At 39.9% G+C, this 16,411-nt stretch overlaps 1 protein-coding gene and 1 long non-coding RNA gene across 15 annotated transcripts in view; one reads left to right on the plus strand and one right to left on the minus strand.

The window, feature by feature from the left end:
• Nucleotides 1-16,411, plus strand: part of DGKH (diacylglycerol kinase eta) — a 272,588-nt gene that overhangs the window by 246,962 nt on the left and 9,215 nt on the right. For 12 of the 14 annotated variants that reach the window (XR_010597782.1, XM_065581182.1, XM_065581184.1 and 9 more), the window contains 5 exons: nucleotides 282-387; nucleotides 1,794-1,886; nucleotides 13,836-13,955; nucleotides 14,079-14,187; nucleotides 15,652-15,782. Coding sequence is in view for 13 of the 14 variants with exons in the window: in XM_065581182.1 (XP_065437254.1) it covers nucleotides 282-387; nucleotides 1,794-1,886; nucleotides 13,836-13,955; nucleotides 14,079-14,187; nucleotides 15,652-15,782 (559 nt within the window). In the remaining variant the exon portion in view is untranslated. The remainder of the gene's footprint in view (nucleotides 1-281; nucleotides 388-1,793; nucleotides 1,887-13,835; nucleotides 13,956-14,078; nucleotides 14,188-15,651; nucleotides 15,783-16,411) is intronic. The other 2 variants (XM_065581187.1, XM_065581188.1) reach the window with 1 other exon arrangement.
• The window catches only part of LOC103306512 (uncharacterized), a 47,162-nt gene continuing 42,023 nt past the window's right edge, over nucleotides 11,273-16,411 (minus strand). Inside the window, exon 5 of the long non-coding RNA XR_010597785.1 lies at nucleotides 11,273-12,261. This is a non-coding gene — a long non-coding RNA (uncharacterized LOC103306512). The remainder of the gene's footprint in view (nucleotides 12,262-16,411) is intronic.

The following is a 16,411-nucleotide window of genomic DNA, read 5'->3' on the forward strand; positions in this document are numbered from 1 at the left end:
TGACATGCCAGTTAAGACAATACACATTCCTCAAGCAGAGCAGATTCTCTGTATTAAGAATGTCATTTAGACAAGGGAGCAGAGTGCTTTGTTGTCTAAGGTGATACTTATATTTAAGCTTTAGATATGTAGAAATATACATAGGACTCTAGGACAGTTAGTGTAAATGTTCTGTGAAATATTTCTTTTCCATCTGCCAATGTTTTTTAATTTTAATCACATTTTAACTGGTCGTAAAAGAAGGTGACAAAGTACCTTTCCTGTTTTTCATATTTTTGTAGAATCTGTGAAGCAGCAAAAATACACAGCCTGTTGGAACAGGAGCTGGCTCATGCTGTCAATGCGTGTTCACATGCATTAAATAAAGCCAATCCAAGGTTTCCTGAGGTAAAGGAACAACAAAGCCTTATTTAATAATAAATCAACTGTAGCCCCTGTGTGCAGAAGTGTTTCTGGAGACATTGGAGTAGTCCCGTAGTCCCAGTCACCATTTTCCAGTGGCTAGCATGTTAACTGCTGAGGTAATTGATATCCCAGGCTCCTGATCCTGCAAACATGCTTAACTTTAAGAGTGTGACATAGGCACAACCACCAAATGGGATGGGGAGGAAACCAACCATGTTTTTTCTCCTGCGCCTGCAGCAGCAGCCACAGCACCCCCTCCTTACGCTTGTAGGGTCACTTAATAGCTGATGGGCTCTGTTCAGACTCTACTTCAGTGAGTCTGAAAGGCAGAGGCAGCACCAGCAGGGGCAACCAGAGGGAAGAGGAAGGGGGAGAAAGACTCCCTTCCTCCAGACCTGGAGCACATTGGAAGAGGCAGAGGATACCTGACAGCTCCCATCTCACCCTCCTTAGTGGGGAGTAGGAAGGTACTGCTGGGTGAAAAAACGTTCCCTTTTGTGGAAACTGGACCTAAGTGGGAGTGGGACATTAAGCATATTGGAAATAGAGGGGGGCAAAGGAAGATACAGGGGCACAGCAGAGCATAGCATTAAGGGCATGACTCAGAGTGCTGGGAGATGGACACAGAACTACACCCAGGTACAGTCATGTGGGCACACACACACAGATGCACATATATTTTAATTAAGGACATGGTGTTAGTGGGAGAATTTCAGGAGGAGCAGAAATGAGCTCCTAATTTCCCAGCCCAACCCCCACAATTTGAGCTTTTGCAGGATCTGGGCACTAACATGATTTCATGAGCATGAGTTTGTCGGTCCAATTTTGTCTAACCTAACATAATCTACTTAAGCCCTTATTACCATAGTAACTATGCAGGCTAACCACTGCTTGTTAAAGTGTGGCAGCTCGCCCCCTCAAGTGTGATGTGAACAATCCTCATTAATGATCCTTGTTAATAAAAGGTCCAGAGTTTCTTTAGTGGCCTTAGCCAGCCATAAAGAACATGTGGCTAGTCACTTGATACTCTAGCACATCTGAGCCCTCAGTAAACAGAGTCAGGTGAAAACCAACCAGGAAATACAGTACATTTCCCCACTTCCATTCTGGATTCTTATGTAAACTAATACGGTCTGTTTTGCCCCTAAATAAACAGGTGAAATTCCCACAAGCTTGAATGGCAGTTGTAGAGATGCATCTGAGATCTAATTTTGGCCTCTGTACGTTGCTCTATATCTTATTCCCTTTGGTCTGGTAGAATAAACTTGTCAAGCAGAGCTGGATCAAGCTGGTTCCTTTTGGAAAAACTGGCCAAGGTTGGGATTGTAAACTCAATGTACTTGTGCTCACAGTTTAACTTATTTGACTGTTTTGCTTCTATTCCCCAGAGTCTTACCAGAAATACTGCCATTGAAATAGCTGTCAATGTGAAGGCACTACATAATGAAACTGAATCTCTACTAGTAGGAAGGGTTCCTTTGGTAAGAAGATAAAATAAATGTTGTATAACTTGTCCCTGTGTATGTCATGCTTCTCTAAAGGAGCACCATAGCGTTATAGTGCAATGAAATACTATACCCCGAAACCTATAAAAGCCTGAATCAGAGGATTTTATACTACACCTATTACTGAGTTGGAATGGATTATGAATTGTTCTCCTAGTCCATTCACCTGCAGCATGGCAGGAATTAGTTTCTCTTCCAAAACCATTGTTAATTGATGAGTGTCCAGTAAAGTTTTGTTGGCATTGAAAGTCATTGCATCTCTTCTCCTGGTTGCTTGTTTGTGGATCTATAAGTAGTTAAGTTGTTCAATAATAACACATTGTGCTCTGGACATACTGTTAGAAATTGGTACATTTGATATGGTGAGGGGAGGAGGAAAGAAACAGGGTTCCTCATGCTCTTCTATCAATTGATACACTAAGTAGGAATGGTTATGTCTTTTTCATGCCTTTAGTCTTCAGATTCAGGAGAAAATTTATTAATATTTTATTAATTACCCTAAGTGTGTGGTAATTACAAATGGATATCGATTGGAATATTTTCCTGTAGAGGGACTTGAGTCTGAAAGGAATGGTATTAAGATAAAGACCCTTTCACATCCTAAATAAATGGTACAAATCCACTCTATTTCCATAGTGACTAAAATCATTGCCATCTGAAGACTGTGTCAGCAGTTCACTTCTAGAAATATTAACATGTTAGGCACATGCTCTGCTTTATTTAACTTTAGGAAGGGAACAATGCTCTTAGATACATTTATCCAATATAGGGGAAAAAATCTGCTGAGATTTCAAATTCCTATATGTTAATGTGGAGGCACGAATGCAATATTTGGGCTGTAAAATGTTTGGGGAAAGAAATTTGGTTGAACAGTCTTCAGGTGATGATTGGGATGCTATTCTAAAAGTGGTATAATGTATCAAGGGATGATAGGACATGTTTAAATTATGAAATCATACACACTGAAACCCCTCATTTTTCAGTCAATAGAAGGCACAACCTCACTCTTCGAGTATCTATGCTAAACCATTTTTTTTAAACAAGGTTGTTATCCTATATCAATATATTTCTGTGTCAGTCCGCGTGTTGACTTTAGAGATACTCATAACTCTCATTTGTGAATCAGCACTAAAACTTAGCCTTGGACAGTCTTGTTGGCTTGTACTTCCATCAGTGCTGAAACAACATGTAGGTTGGGCTGACCCATGGAGATGATGGATACAGCTGAAATTTTTGGTGTTACTTAAACTGCCAGTCAGACACCATACTCCAGTTTAACTGTCTCCCCTGACAAGGAAGCAGATCTCTTAATTTGTTCCTTCCTTATTTTTACTTCTTTTCATCTGTCCAGTTCTTCCACACTCCCCTTTTCGGCGCCCAGTGCTCCTGACAGCCATGCAGTTGATACCATCATTGCCTGTACTGCCTGTTGATTTTTTTTGGGAGGGGGAGGCAGCTGGGGTTGTCTCTACCAGTGTTGCTCCTTCCATCTCAAACTTCTCCTCCCCCTACTGAGAAGGTCTAATTGACAAGTCAGACTCTGATTCACTGAGCTAATCTTTCCATTAGAAACAGGAAGGTTCTAAGACTTCATGGTCTGTTAGACATGCAGAGAAGAGATCTTGCACTAAGTTGGTCAATTCTCTTATCTCTGCTGGAGTTTCACTATTGATTTCAGTGGAAGCAGGATCAGGCCCTTAGTTCACTTTCTCACTATAAGTTCAGAATTAATTGATTTTCCACTGTCAAAATGTAATTCTCTGAGACTCTTTGTGAGACCTTAGGTGCCATCTGAGGAAACCCATTCCATTTGGACCAGTCCACTTCTTTTATCTTGCCATGAGAAGAACAAATCAAAAACAGGATAATCCAGAAAATGAAAACATTCTAAAGTGATGTCCTCCTCAGAGGAAAGAGAGAGGCTTCGTTGTCATCTATGCCCAGAGTCCAAGCCTCCCCCAAACACCACAGTGCAACTCAGAGCATCAAGCAGCCTGTGGGGGGGAAAAAAAATTAAGGCTGCTGTGACTCTTGTATTTTCTCCATAAATCTTAGAAACTTCTTTAAAAAGAATCCCTTCAAAAAATCCCATGACAAAGGAAAACTAAGATTTCCAATCCGATTACACTAAACAGTAACATTTTACAAGAGAAGAGCTCTCACTACAAAAAAATGTTAACATACAGATACTCTAATGGCAAGAAGGAAGAAAGTATTTTACTATACCTATAATTAATTCTACCTACCAAGATATACCTCAAGAACATTTTTTTCCTCCAGAACCAGAGATCAAAGGCCCTTTCAACAACCATGTAAATCTTTGCTATCCAGCAGGTCCAATCCCTACAGATCCCTCTGCAAGAGCACCAGTCTGGACTATCTTGGCTACAGACAAATGGACTCTTAAAATGGAATCCATGATACCATGTATTCTGTAACTCTGCAGAATTTGACACAGAATCCAACCTTTCAATGCAGAACTGTGCCCTAGAATCTATGCTTTCATTTCAATAGAAAAATAATGAACTTCAAGTCCTCTTAATTATGAAAATTAAATTTGAAATTTTGAAAATGTAATGGCAGTTTAAACTGATGCCATGTGTCTGCTTAATTCTGATCCCAACCCCAAACTGTATCTCTGAAAAGTGTGAATGGTCCCATCGATCTCAGTGGGGTGTTTACTCTGAAACCTCATGATGGCAATTTAAAATTTCAACATGATGGATCTTTTTAGCAGAAATATCCAGCTATTGTGCTTATCCCACATCACAAATGGCCACCAACACCGTTCCTGGTGCCAAAAGTCTCAGCTGATATTTCCAGCTTCTACACAGTGCTCCATTTCAGTACAAACTCTATGGCAGCGTTTCCCAAACTTTTTTGGCCACAGAACACTTTTTAGCCTATTACGGAACACTTATAATACTATTTTGTAGTCGGTTTTCAAATAAAAAAATGCGTTATTTACGCTCAAATATATTTTATTTTATAAAACAAAGCAAAAATACAAATTTAAAATAACTTGAACTAACAATTTCTAACTGGAAAGCGCATATAAAGTAGTACAAAAATCAAGTGCAAGAGTCAAAATTAAAAACAGTGTTCTACTTAAAAAAACCTGTTTTTATATATACACAAACGCCAAACAAATTAGATGTTTACTAGGAAAATCTGTTTTTATAAACAGAAATACAAATTTGGATTTAATGGGATTGGTGTTTCTGCATTTTTCTATCACAAATTCGCTTAATATTAGGAATAATGCTGGAAAGTTGAATCCTCATGTCGGATGCAGCATCAAGTCTATTCCTATATTTGGTTTTTGTTGCAGTATAATACAAAAATCCTGTCTCACACAAATAAGTTGTAGCAAAAGGAAGGAGCATTCGAACTGCACGTTTAGTCACATTACGGTACTCTTCTATTAGGCTGCTCCAAAAATTATTCAGCAGAAGATCCTTAAACTTTTGTTTCAAATCAGAGTCAGAAATAAAGTCAATTAAGCTTTCATAATCGTGCACAGTAAAGCCAACTGGTTTGGCTGTAATTACAACGGATTTCGAACCCAAGCATCATTAGTAGTTGTAGGAAAATATTCTAATAAAGAGGCCTGCAAGTCACGTAAGTGCTGTAAAATGGTGCTGGAAACTTCTTCATGGACTGTAGAATTTATTTCAGTCAGAAATTCATGTACTGTAGAGAAGCAGTCGAAGTTATTCTGTTCTATACAGGGCTGGCTCTAGGCACCAGCAAAGCAAGCAGTTGCTTAGGGCGGCAAATTTGCAGGGGCACAAGAATCCAGCATGGGAGCTGAGAACCAACAGGGGGCCCTGGGAGCTGTAGTTCCTTGGTTAGCTCCCTACCTATAGAGCCAGCCCTGGAGCAGGGAAAGAACTACATTTCCCAGCATTCCCTCAGCCACAATTAACAGGAAAGGGAGGGGGAAGGAGTGTAGAACTGAAACCTCATGCTGCAGCTTGCTGTGAACGGTAGGGACAGAGCCAGCTCTAGTTTTTTTGCCGCCCTCCACCCCAGCCCTGGGCTCCCCCCGCACTCCTGTGTTGCCCCAGCCCTGGACTCTCTCCCACCCACACCCCCTGCTGCCCCAGCTCTGGCCCCCACCTGCACCTCCTGCCGCCCCAGCCCTGGGCTCTTCCCCCAACCCGCATCTCCTGTCGCCCCAGCCCTGGGCTCTTCCCTCCCCCCGCACCTCCTGCCGCCGCAGCCCTGGGCTCTCCCCCAAAGAAAGAATTGGGTGGACTAAATGGACAGTGCCCCTCTCTATCTGAAGCCTAGCAAGGGAGGTACGTGGATCCCACTAGAATTTAAAATGAAAAGTAAGGGAGGGGAGGCGAGGCTCTGGACCTGGGCAGCTTTAGATACAGTACCAGGCACGTAGGAGGATTTCCACTTCTGAGCCATGGAAGCAGAAATTGACTTTTCCTCTCCAGATTTAGCTAATATTCAGAAAGGGAATCTAGCACCTGCCTTCCAGATTTGAACACCCTCAAAATTCAGGAATGCTCAAGCACAATTTGGGCAGCTGTTACTTCATTTCTCCCAAATCAAATATACTGATCCACTGTAACTTGCTGTAGAGAAAATAGAATAAATTGAGCAAGAAATGCTTCCCAGTGGTTATTAGGACTGGAATTGCTATTTTCAACAGCCATTGCTTTTTTTTTTTTAGTTTTATTTGTTTAAAAGGAAGACAGTGATATTGCATTGGCAAATTCCCCATAGAAACAAAGAACATAAGAACATAACAACGGCCGTACCGGGTCAGACCAAAGGTCCATCTAGCCCAGTATCCTGTCTACCGACAGTGGCCAATGCCAGGTGCCCAGAGGGAGTGGACCAACAGGCAATGATCAAGTGATCTCTCTCCTGCCATCCAGCTCCACCCTCTGACAAACAGAGGCTCGGGACACCATTCCTTACCCCTCCTGGCTAATAGCCATTAATGGATTTAACCACCATGAATTTATCCAGTTCTCTTTTAAATGCTGTTATAGTCCTAGCCTTCACAACCTCCTCAGGTAAGGAGTTCCACAAGTTGACTGTGCACTGCGTGAAGAAGAACTTCCTTGTATTTGTTTTAAACCTGCTGCCTATTAATTTCATTTGGTGACCTTCTAGTTCTTGTATTATGGGAATAAGTAAATAACTTTTCCTTATCCACTTTCTCCACATCACTCATGATTTTATATACCTCTATCATATTCCCCCCTTAGTCTCCTCTTTTCCAAGCTGAAGAATCCTAGCCTCTTTAATCTCTCCTCATATGGGACCCGTTCCAAACCCCTAATCATTTTAGTTGCCCTTTTCTGAACCTTTTCTAGTGCCAGTATATCTTTTTTTAGATGAGGAGACCACATCTGTACGCAGTATTTGAGATGTGGGCGTACCATCGATTTATATAAGGGCAATAATATATTCTCAGTCTTATTCTCTATCCCCTTTTTAATGATCCCTAACATCCTGTTTGCTTTTTTGACCGCCTCTGCACATTGCGCGGACATCTTAAGAGAACTATCCACGATGACTTCAAGATCTTTTTCCTGACTTGTTGTAGCTAAATTAGTCCCCATCATATTGTATGTATAGTTGGGGTTATTTTTTCCAATGTGCATTACTTTACATTTATCCACATTAAATTTCATTTCCATTTTGTTGCCCAATCACTTAGTTTTGTGAGATCTTTTTGAAGTTCATCACAGTCTGCTTTGGTCTTAACTATCTTGAGCAGTTTAATATCATCTGCAAACTTTGCCACCTCACTGTTTACCCCTTTCTCCAGATCATTTATAAATAAGTTGAATAGGATCGGTCCAAGGACTGACCCTTGGGGAACACCACTAGTTACCCCTCTCCATTCTGAGAATTTACCATTAATTCCTACCCTTTGTTCCCGGTCTTTTAACCAGTTCTCAATCCATGAAAGGACCTTTCCTTTTATCCCATGACAACTTATTTTACTTAAGAGCCTTTGGTGAGGGACCTTGTCAAAGGCTTTCTGGAAATCTAAGTACACTATGTCCACTGGATCCCCCTTGTCCACATGTTTGTTGACCCCTTCAAAGAACTCTAATAGATTAGTAAGACACGATTTCCCTTTACAGAAACCATGTTGACTATTGCTCAACAGTTTGTTTTTCTGTGTGTCTGACAATTTTATTCTTAACTATTGTTTCGACTAATTTGCCCGGTACAGACGTTAGACTTACTGGTCTGTAATTGCCAGGATCACCTCTAGAGCCCTTTTTAAATATTGGCGTTACATTAGCTAACTTCCAGTCATTGGGTACAGAAGCCGATTTAAAGGACAGGTTACAAACCTTAGTTAATAGTTCCGCAACTTCACATTTGAGTACTTTCAGAACTCTTGGGTGAATGCCATCTGATCCCGGTGACTTGTTAATGTTAAATTTATCAATTAATTCCAAATCCTCCTCTAGTGACACTTCAATCTGTGACAGTTCCTCAGATCTGTCACCTACAAAAGCCGGCTCAGGTTTGGGAATCTCCCTAACATCCTCAGCCGTGAAGACTGAAGCAAAGAATCCATTTAGTTTCTCCGCAATGACTTTATCGTCTTTAAGCGCTCCTTTTGTATCTCGATCATCAAGGGGCCCCACTGGTTGTTTAGCAGGCTTCCTGCTTCTGATATACTTAAAAAACATTTTGTTATTATCTTTGGAGTTTTTGGCTAGCCGTTCTTCAAACTCCTCTTTGGCTTTTCTTATTACATTCTTGCACTTAATTTGGCAGCGTTTATGCTCCTTTCTATTTGCCTCACTAGGATTTGACTTCCGCTTTTTAAAGGAAGTCTTTTTATCTCTCACTGCTTCTTTTACATGGTTGTTAAGCCACGGTGGCTCTTTTTTAGTTCTTTTACTGTGTTTCTTAATTTGGGGTATACTTGAAGTTGGGCTTCTATTATGGTGTCTTTAAAAAGCGCCCATGCAGCTTGCAGGGATTTCACTTTAATCACTGTACTTTTTAACTTCTGTTTAACTAACCCCCTCATTTTTGCATAGTTCCCCCTTTTAAAATTAAATGCCACAGTGTTGGGCTGTTGAGATGTTCTTCCCACCACAGGGATATTGAATGCTATTGTATTATGGTCACTATTTCCAAGCGGTCCTGTTATATATATTACCTCTTGGACCAGCTCCTGCGCTCCACTCAGGACTAAATCTAGAGTTGCCTGTCCCCTTGTGGGTTCCCGTACGAGCTGCTCCATGAAGCAGTCATTTAAAGAATCGAGAAATTTTATCTCTGCATTTTGTCCTGAAGTGAAATGTTCCCAGTCAATATGGGGCTAATTGAAATCCCCCACTATTATTGGGTTCTTAATTTTGATAGCCTCTCTAATTTCCCTTAGCATTTCATCATCACTATCACTGTCCTGGTCAGGTGGTCTATAATAGATCCCTAATGTTATATTCTTATTAGAGCATGAAATTTCTATCCATAGAGATTCTATAGAACATGTGGATTCACTTAAGATTTTTACTTCATTTGATTCTACATTTTCTTTCACATATAGTGCCACTCTCCCCCGCACTACCTGTTCTGTCCTTCCGATATATTTTGTACCCCGAAATGATTGTGTCCCATTGATTACTCTCAGTCCACCAGGTTTCTGTGATGCCTATTATATCAATATCCTCAATATCCTCCTTTATCACGAGGCACTCTAGTTCATCCATATTATTATTTAGACTTCTAGCATTTGTGTACAAGCACTTTAAAAACTTGTCACTGTTTATTTGTCTGCCCTTTTCTGATGTGTTAGATTCTTTTTTATGTGAATGTTTATCATCTGATCTGGCCCTTACATTATCCTCCTCCATCCTCTGCTCCTTACTATAACCTGGAGATTCTCTATCATTAGACTCTCCCCTAAGAGAAGTCTCTGTCCGATCCACATGCTCCTCTGCAGCAGTCGGCTTTCCCCCATCTCCTAGTTTAAAAACTGCTCTACAACCTTTTTAACGTTTAGTGCCAGCAGTCTGGTTCCACTTTAGTTTAGGTGGAGCCCATCTCTCCTGTATGGGCTCCCCCCATTCCAAAAGTTTCCCCAGTTCCTAATGAATGTAAACCCCTCCTCTCTACACCATCGTCTCATCCACGCATTGAGACTCTGAAGTTCTGCCTGCCTACCTGGCCCTGCGCGTGGAACTGGGAGCATTTCTGAGAATGCCACCATAGAGGTCTTGAATTTCAGGAGTGGAACAAAAGAATAATAAAGGCACCTCAACTTTTCCTCATTTATGTAGGACAGTCTTGTAATATGCATCCAGATATCCTCCAATCACACAAGCTGAAAATTGTTCCACTTTACTGCAGTTCTGTAACCATATGGGAACCAATCCTGTCTGTGTTCTGTGCACATCCAAAATTCCTGCTGAATGACCCGCCCTGGGAGCGAGTTACCAGTGACCAGTGGCAGGAGGGTGCAGTTGGGGGGGAGGGGGCAGAGAGAGAGAGAGACCAGGGCTGGGAGGGGGTGGGGGGGGCAGCCAAAAAGTTTTTGCTTGGGGCAGCAAAAAACCTAGAGCCGGCCCTGGTTCTACAGAAGATGCCCAGAATTCCAGTTTCTTTTTTAACGACGAAATTTTATCCATTGTAGTAAAAATGGTCACATTCTTTCCTTGCAGAGACAGATTAATTTCATTTAATTTTGCAAAAATAACTGCAAGATACGCAAGCCTCATTAGCCATGAGGAATTTGTCAGACAGTCATTAAATTTTCGTCCTGAATTATCTGAAGTGAAGAATATCAATAGTTCACTACAAAGCTCAAAAAGCCTCACAAGCAATTTTCCTCTGGATAGTCACCTCACTTCCGTATGTAAAAGAAACGCTTCGTGCTGACTACCCATTTCCTCACACAAAATTTTAAATAACCTGGATTGAAGTGGTCGAGATTTGACAAAATTGATAATTTGTACTGTTTCATCGAGCACAATTTTCAGATATGTTGGTATTTTTTTAACTGCAAGTGCTTGTCTGTGTAGAACACAATGGCTCTTAGTGCTTTCTAGTGCCACACTTATGATTCGCGTTACAGCTCCCTTCATATTCCCGATCATTGCCCGAGCACCGTCAGTACATACATCAATACATTTTCCCCAACTAATTTCATGCTTTCTGATAAAATTGTTGATGCACTTGAATATTTCTTCTCCAGTTGTGTTGCTTTGCAGAGATTCACATAAGAGCAGGTCCTCTTCAATAATATTATTAAATCTATATCGGACAAATACTAGTAGCACAGCAAGTCCTGAAACGTCAGTGGACTTATCTAGCTGCAATGAATACTCATGGCAAATTTTCAGTTGGCAAACTAGTTCTTTTTCTATGTCATCGGCAAGATCTTTAATACGGCATGCAACAGTATTATTTGATAACTGTACAGCATTGATTTTTTTTACCAGACTGCTCGCTCAACATGCACGTTACAATATCTTTCGCGCAAGGGTTGATAAGTGTTTCTCCAATAGTGTGAGCTTCTCCGGCAAGCGCTATACGGTAACTTACTCGATAAGATGCATCTGTTGCACTTTTGTTGTCTGTTTTAGCAATTTTAATCATCGAAAGTTTACAATTTCCAAGTGAGTCATGCTTCCTCTTGAAAAAACGTATATCTTTGTCTTTGTATTCAGCATGCTTGGTTTTCAAATGCCTACGAAGTTTAGCAGGAGCCAATGAACTGTTTGCTAGTATTTTGTTGCACATGATGCACTGCGCATCAGGAACATCTTTATTTCCAACACACGTAAAACCAAAAGACAAATAACTTTCATCATACTTTCGTTTCGGTCTTTTAACACCTGCTTCTTCTTGTTTTTTGATATACTTCGATGGAAATTCTTTCACCTTGGATAACTCACTAGTACTAACAGATTTTTCGGCAACAAAAGACTGCGATTGTTCATCCTCTCTTTGAAGTGTCACAATATTTTGCTCGTTTATTTCGGCCACAGTTGGAGTACCAGAAGAACTTGCTTTTCGTTTCAAAGTTCCTTCTTTTAGCCACAAATCCATGATGATTAGGTTTAGTAACAATATTTAGAAATACTGATTTTTGTCAAATTTTGTTTGTCACAAATATTTATATTGTTTCGAGCGAAGCACGGTAAAGACCCACAGGTTTGAACATGTTGAGGGAATATGTTATATTCAATATGGCGTAAAGAGAATGGTGTGTGCATACCACTGCAGTTCGTGCAGCCTCGAGCGGAAAGGGTACAACGTCACTAACTGAAACATGCCCAAAGGGGTAGATGTCAACATACTTGCGTGCCACGTTCTCTTTATGCCATGATATTCAATACGAGATCTATCAATAACAGGAAAAAGAGTTCGTTAAATTATAGTCATTCAAAAAGAGTTGTAAACTTCGCTTCAAATATGCCAAATTTAAAATAAAAAAAAATTGAAAGACCCTTTTTTAAAATTATGATTCTTTCATGGAACACCTATTTACATCATGCGGAACACCAATGTTCCGCGGAACGCAGTTTGGGAAACACTGCTCTATGGCATACTGAAGACTGAAAATGTGGAAGTAGTATAAAATAAATTATTAATTAATATTAAATTCACTTTCAAAGGGGCGCAACTGTACTGATTTTGGTGGTCATTTTCAAAATAACCTGAATGTGGAATTCAGTACGGATTTTTTTTTGTTGTTTCAGCAAAACAAAGATACATAATTTGTTTTTCTTGAATGACAGTTGTCATCATTGGGCAGGAAACTCTGTGCATGTGCGCATGTATTTCCCCCATTCGCTCTACTATCTACAGTGGCATGGAAGACAGACAAAGCTCACATCTTAATAGCTCCTTCTTGGTGACATGGGTTAGAATTTTCAAAACTCATTAAAATGACCGTTACTCTATTGTGGTGTGTGTGCCACTCTCCTTCCAACTAAGGGCCCAATTCCATATGGTCAGTTCACAGTGGGTGGATCACTTGATGAGGTCTCAGGAGACGTGTATTATTCCCACATCTTCCATTAACCTGCTGTGTGACCCTGAGCAACTCACTTTACCTTCTTGCACAACTCTTTTTTCCTTATTTGCAAAAAGGGATATCGATTCTTACCTTTCTTTTTTTTAGAGCATTTGATTAAATGGGCTAGTTACTGTTTCTGACCCCAACATACCTACTTTTCACCCTGCTCATTCACTGTCAGAGCTGGGATTAGAATTTGGGAATTCCTAGCTCCTAATTCTTTGCATAGTCTATTCAAGGGACATTGAAATCTTGGAAAGGTCTTCATGGAAGAATCCTGGTTACTCCACCCATTTCATTTCTACTTCCTAACCAGAGAAGAGCTGTACATCACATGAAAAAATTTGAGGAATGGCAATGTTGGGCTTCCTGACGCTATAAGTTATACTTGTTTTCTCTGATGCTGTTTTTTATCTAAGTTTTCTCCAGGCCACTGGCCTTTATTAAATTCTTACCTCCCTTGTTGCGTGACATCATAGTCCAGCAATAAAAGCATACAACTATGATCTTATAGCAGAATTGGGAAAAGCACAAAATATTAATATTTTTACATTTGGCACTGTGCTGATTACCAGTTGTGCTTCTGGATTGATGGAAGTCCAAGACCACAAGACTAGGGAATTTCGTACTGTAAATTTGGTTTCTCTGGGCTTGTACATCCATTAGTTTGGGAGACTCTCCCATGTGCTTTAAATCTCCATTTATATTTCTGGAGTGTGATGAGTGATGGCAGAAACAGATAGGTGGGCACACACCAAAGTTTTAGCTGTTTTAGTCATTCTTGTAGTTAGGACCAACCCAGATGCAGTCTCTGGATTAGTGAAATGCATGCGCAGGGAAATTAAATGTGGTATAAGGCAGCCATTTAATATTTTTTCTGGTTTGTTCGTAAACAGCAACTGGATCCCCCCCATGAAGAGCTGCTGTCTGATGCATTACACAGTGTGGAGACTGAACTGAGAAAACTTGCTGAGATTCCATGGCTTTATTATGTTTTCCAACCAAATGATGATGAGGTAGGCCACTTGCTCCTAAGTGAAAATAATTGTATTTCACTAGACAAGAGTAAATTAGAATTCCCCATGATCAAGTGAAGCAATTTTAAAGTTTAGCGGTTGTTTTCCTCTTTTTCCATGCAGGATCCCCCTCTGGATTATTCTAAGAGAAACAACAGAAGTACAGTATTTCGCATAGTGCCAAAGTTTAAAAAGGAAAAAGTCCAAAAGCATAAGAGCAGCCCTCAGCCTGGTATGTGTTTTGACATTGCAAGAAAGATCATAACTTTTGGAAGAAAACGTGATTTCATATCTTTCATAATAGCTAAAATAATGTGCGACACCTAGAGGATAAAATCCTAGCTCCACTGAAGTCAGGGGAAATTTTGCTGATTGATGAGTCAATGGGATGAGGATTTCATGCAGTACATTTAGCAGGTTTGTGTCAATAGGAGCCCCAAACAACTAGGTGAATAGAAGAAGTATTTTAAAAAATACTTCAGTAGCTACTGTTTTGCCATCTACTTTTGGGATAGAAGGTCCCATGTGTCTGTTTGGGTGGTTTTATTTAACTAACTCCATGCCAACACAAGTCATTCATAAACCAGTTCTGTTTCTGTATAAAGCACTGATTCCGGTTTTTCAGGGTAGTCTGCACAATGGCTTTCATTAACACTTGTTTAATTGAACCAGTTGTCCTTTAAAGTCCCAAATAAGTTTTCACCACAGTTAATTCTGTACATCAAACAAAATCCTGCTCTCTTAATTAGTTAGTAGAAGTTGAACAAACTCCACTCTCCTCTCTCCCCACTGTTATCTGTGAACATACTGCCTTAACATTATGCCCTGAAAATAGCTGGTGTCACAACAGACCTAAAACTGCTCCAACGCCTTGGTCTTTCACAGCAGGCAGTGTGTTACACTGCCCTCAAATGCAAAACAAGCTCTCTACAGTTGTTAATATGAATTTAGCTTCTCAGTTCACTAATATGTTAAAATATAAAGCATATTGGAGTACTTCAGTCTGAAGCTAATCAGCATTGAATGAAAGATAAACAAAGGTACAAAAGAATAAGTCAGTAATATAAAACTAGTTTCTTTGAATAAACTTGGCCTATTAAGACTAATGTGGGCAACTAACCTTAGAGAACAATGTTGACAGAGAGCTTTTTAATGGCCTGTGCAACCAGTGTGGTTAATGGAATGTTTGTTGCATTAATTAAGAGCACTAGAAAAACTTCTGAAGTTGGGTTTGCATGCTGTGATCGCTATAGGACTACAGTATATATGTTGATTTTACATTTTAATTAGTATTTAAAGTGTGTGTTTTTTTCCTGACTGCACTGCAACCAATAAAGTGTCATTAGTATACAGTGGAACAAACCTGGATCTTGCACCACTGATCCTAAGATGATTAAAAGTGAATTTGTTGAAATATATGAGGTTTGATGGCTTTATTGAGGAAACTGGAGTAAAGCTGAAAGCACGGCTGCAAAGCAAAGAACCCCATCTTTGTTTAGAGACCTTCTAACGTTTATTGCTAACCTCTAACCTGCATGTAAAAAGAAACTCAGTTTTTGTGGAAATGACACCTTTAACCTTTCCCTTTGCTAGCACGGCAGTTCTACTCTGTTTTCCACTCTCTTTGGCCTAACCTTTGCTTGTAATGCATTTGAGCATGTAGAAATTAAGGGGGTTTTGCTCTTAACTTTGGTAGTTCAAAAATGGGGCACAGATGAAGTTGCTGCTTGGCTGGATCTGCTCAGTTTGGGAGAGTACAAAGAAATCTTCATCAGCCATGACATCCGAGGCTCTGAGCTTTTACACCTGGAAAGGCGAGATCTTAAGGTATTTCCTTTGTGCTACTTTTCTGCTCTTCAGAATTTTCTTTGACAAAAACAAAACAAAACCTTTCTCCTGTCCTTGCTTCTGTTATGTGCTTGTAGCTTGGCTTATACTGTGCAAATATGCAGTAAATTACTACACGCTGTCCTGTGTCCTGAATTTCTTATATGTTGACCTGTATTTTTAAGCCAAGGATATTAGCAATATTGGAGATTATCTTTTCTCATGCTTCATATAGAATGATAGTATGTTTCATCAGGCTCAGTGAAAGCACTCCCATTGTCTTACCTACATCACTATATTACATTGTTAACTTTAAAAAAACCTCGGTTTTAACTAGATTTATTAAAGAGGATCAGTGTGGAAGGTGAATTATTCATAATAAATTTATTAGGCTAGTGATAATTATTTTAAATGTATCTAGTGCAAGGTCAGTAGGTAAAGTTCATTTAAAATTATGAATACATTACTTCAGTAGTCAGTGTGTGGAAGATGAACAGTTTGATGATAGTCTTCTGCATTGGCCATTTTCAGGCTTATGAATTTGTCTGTCAGGTGTCCAAATATATCCTTCAGAACAGCTTTTTGTTTTGTTTTTGGTCAGTTTTTAATTTTGTGAAAAAAATCAAGGC

The sequence above is a fragment of the Chrysemys picta genome, chromosome 1 (genome assembly GCF_011386835.1).
Source record: "Chrysemys picta bellii isolate R12L10 chromosome 1, ASM1138683v2, whole genome shotgun sequence".
Classification (NCBI taxonomy): Eukaryota; Metazoa; Chordata; order Testudines; family Emydidae; genus Chrysemys; species Chrysemys picta.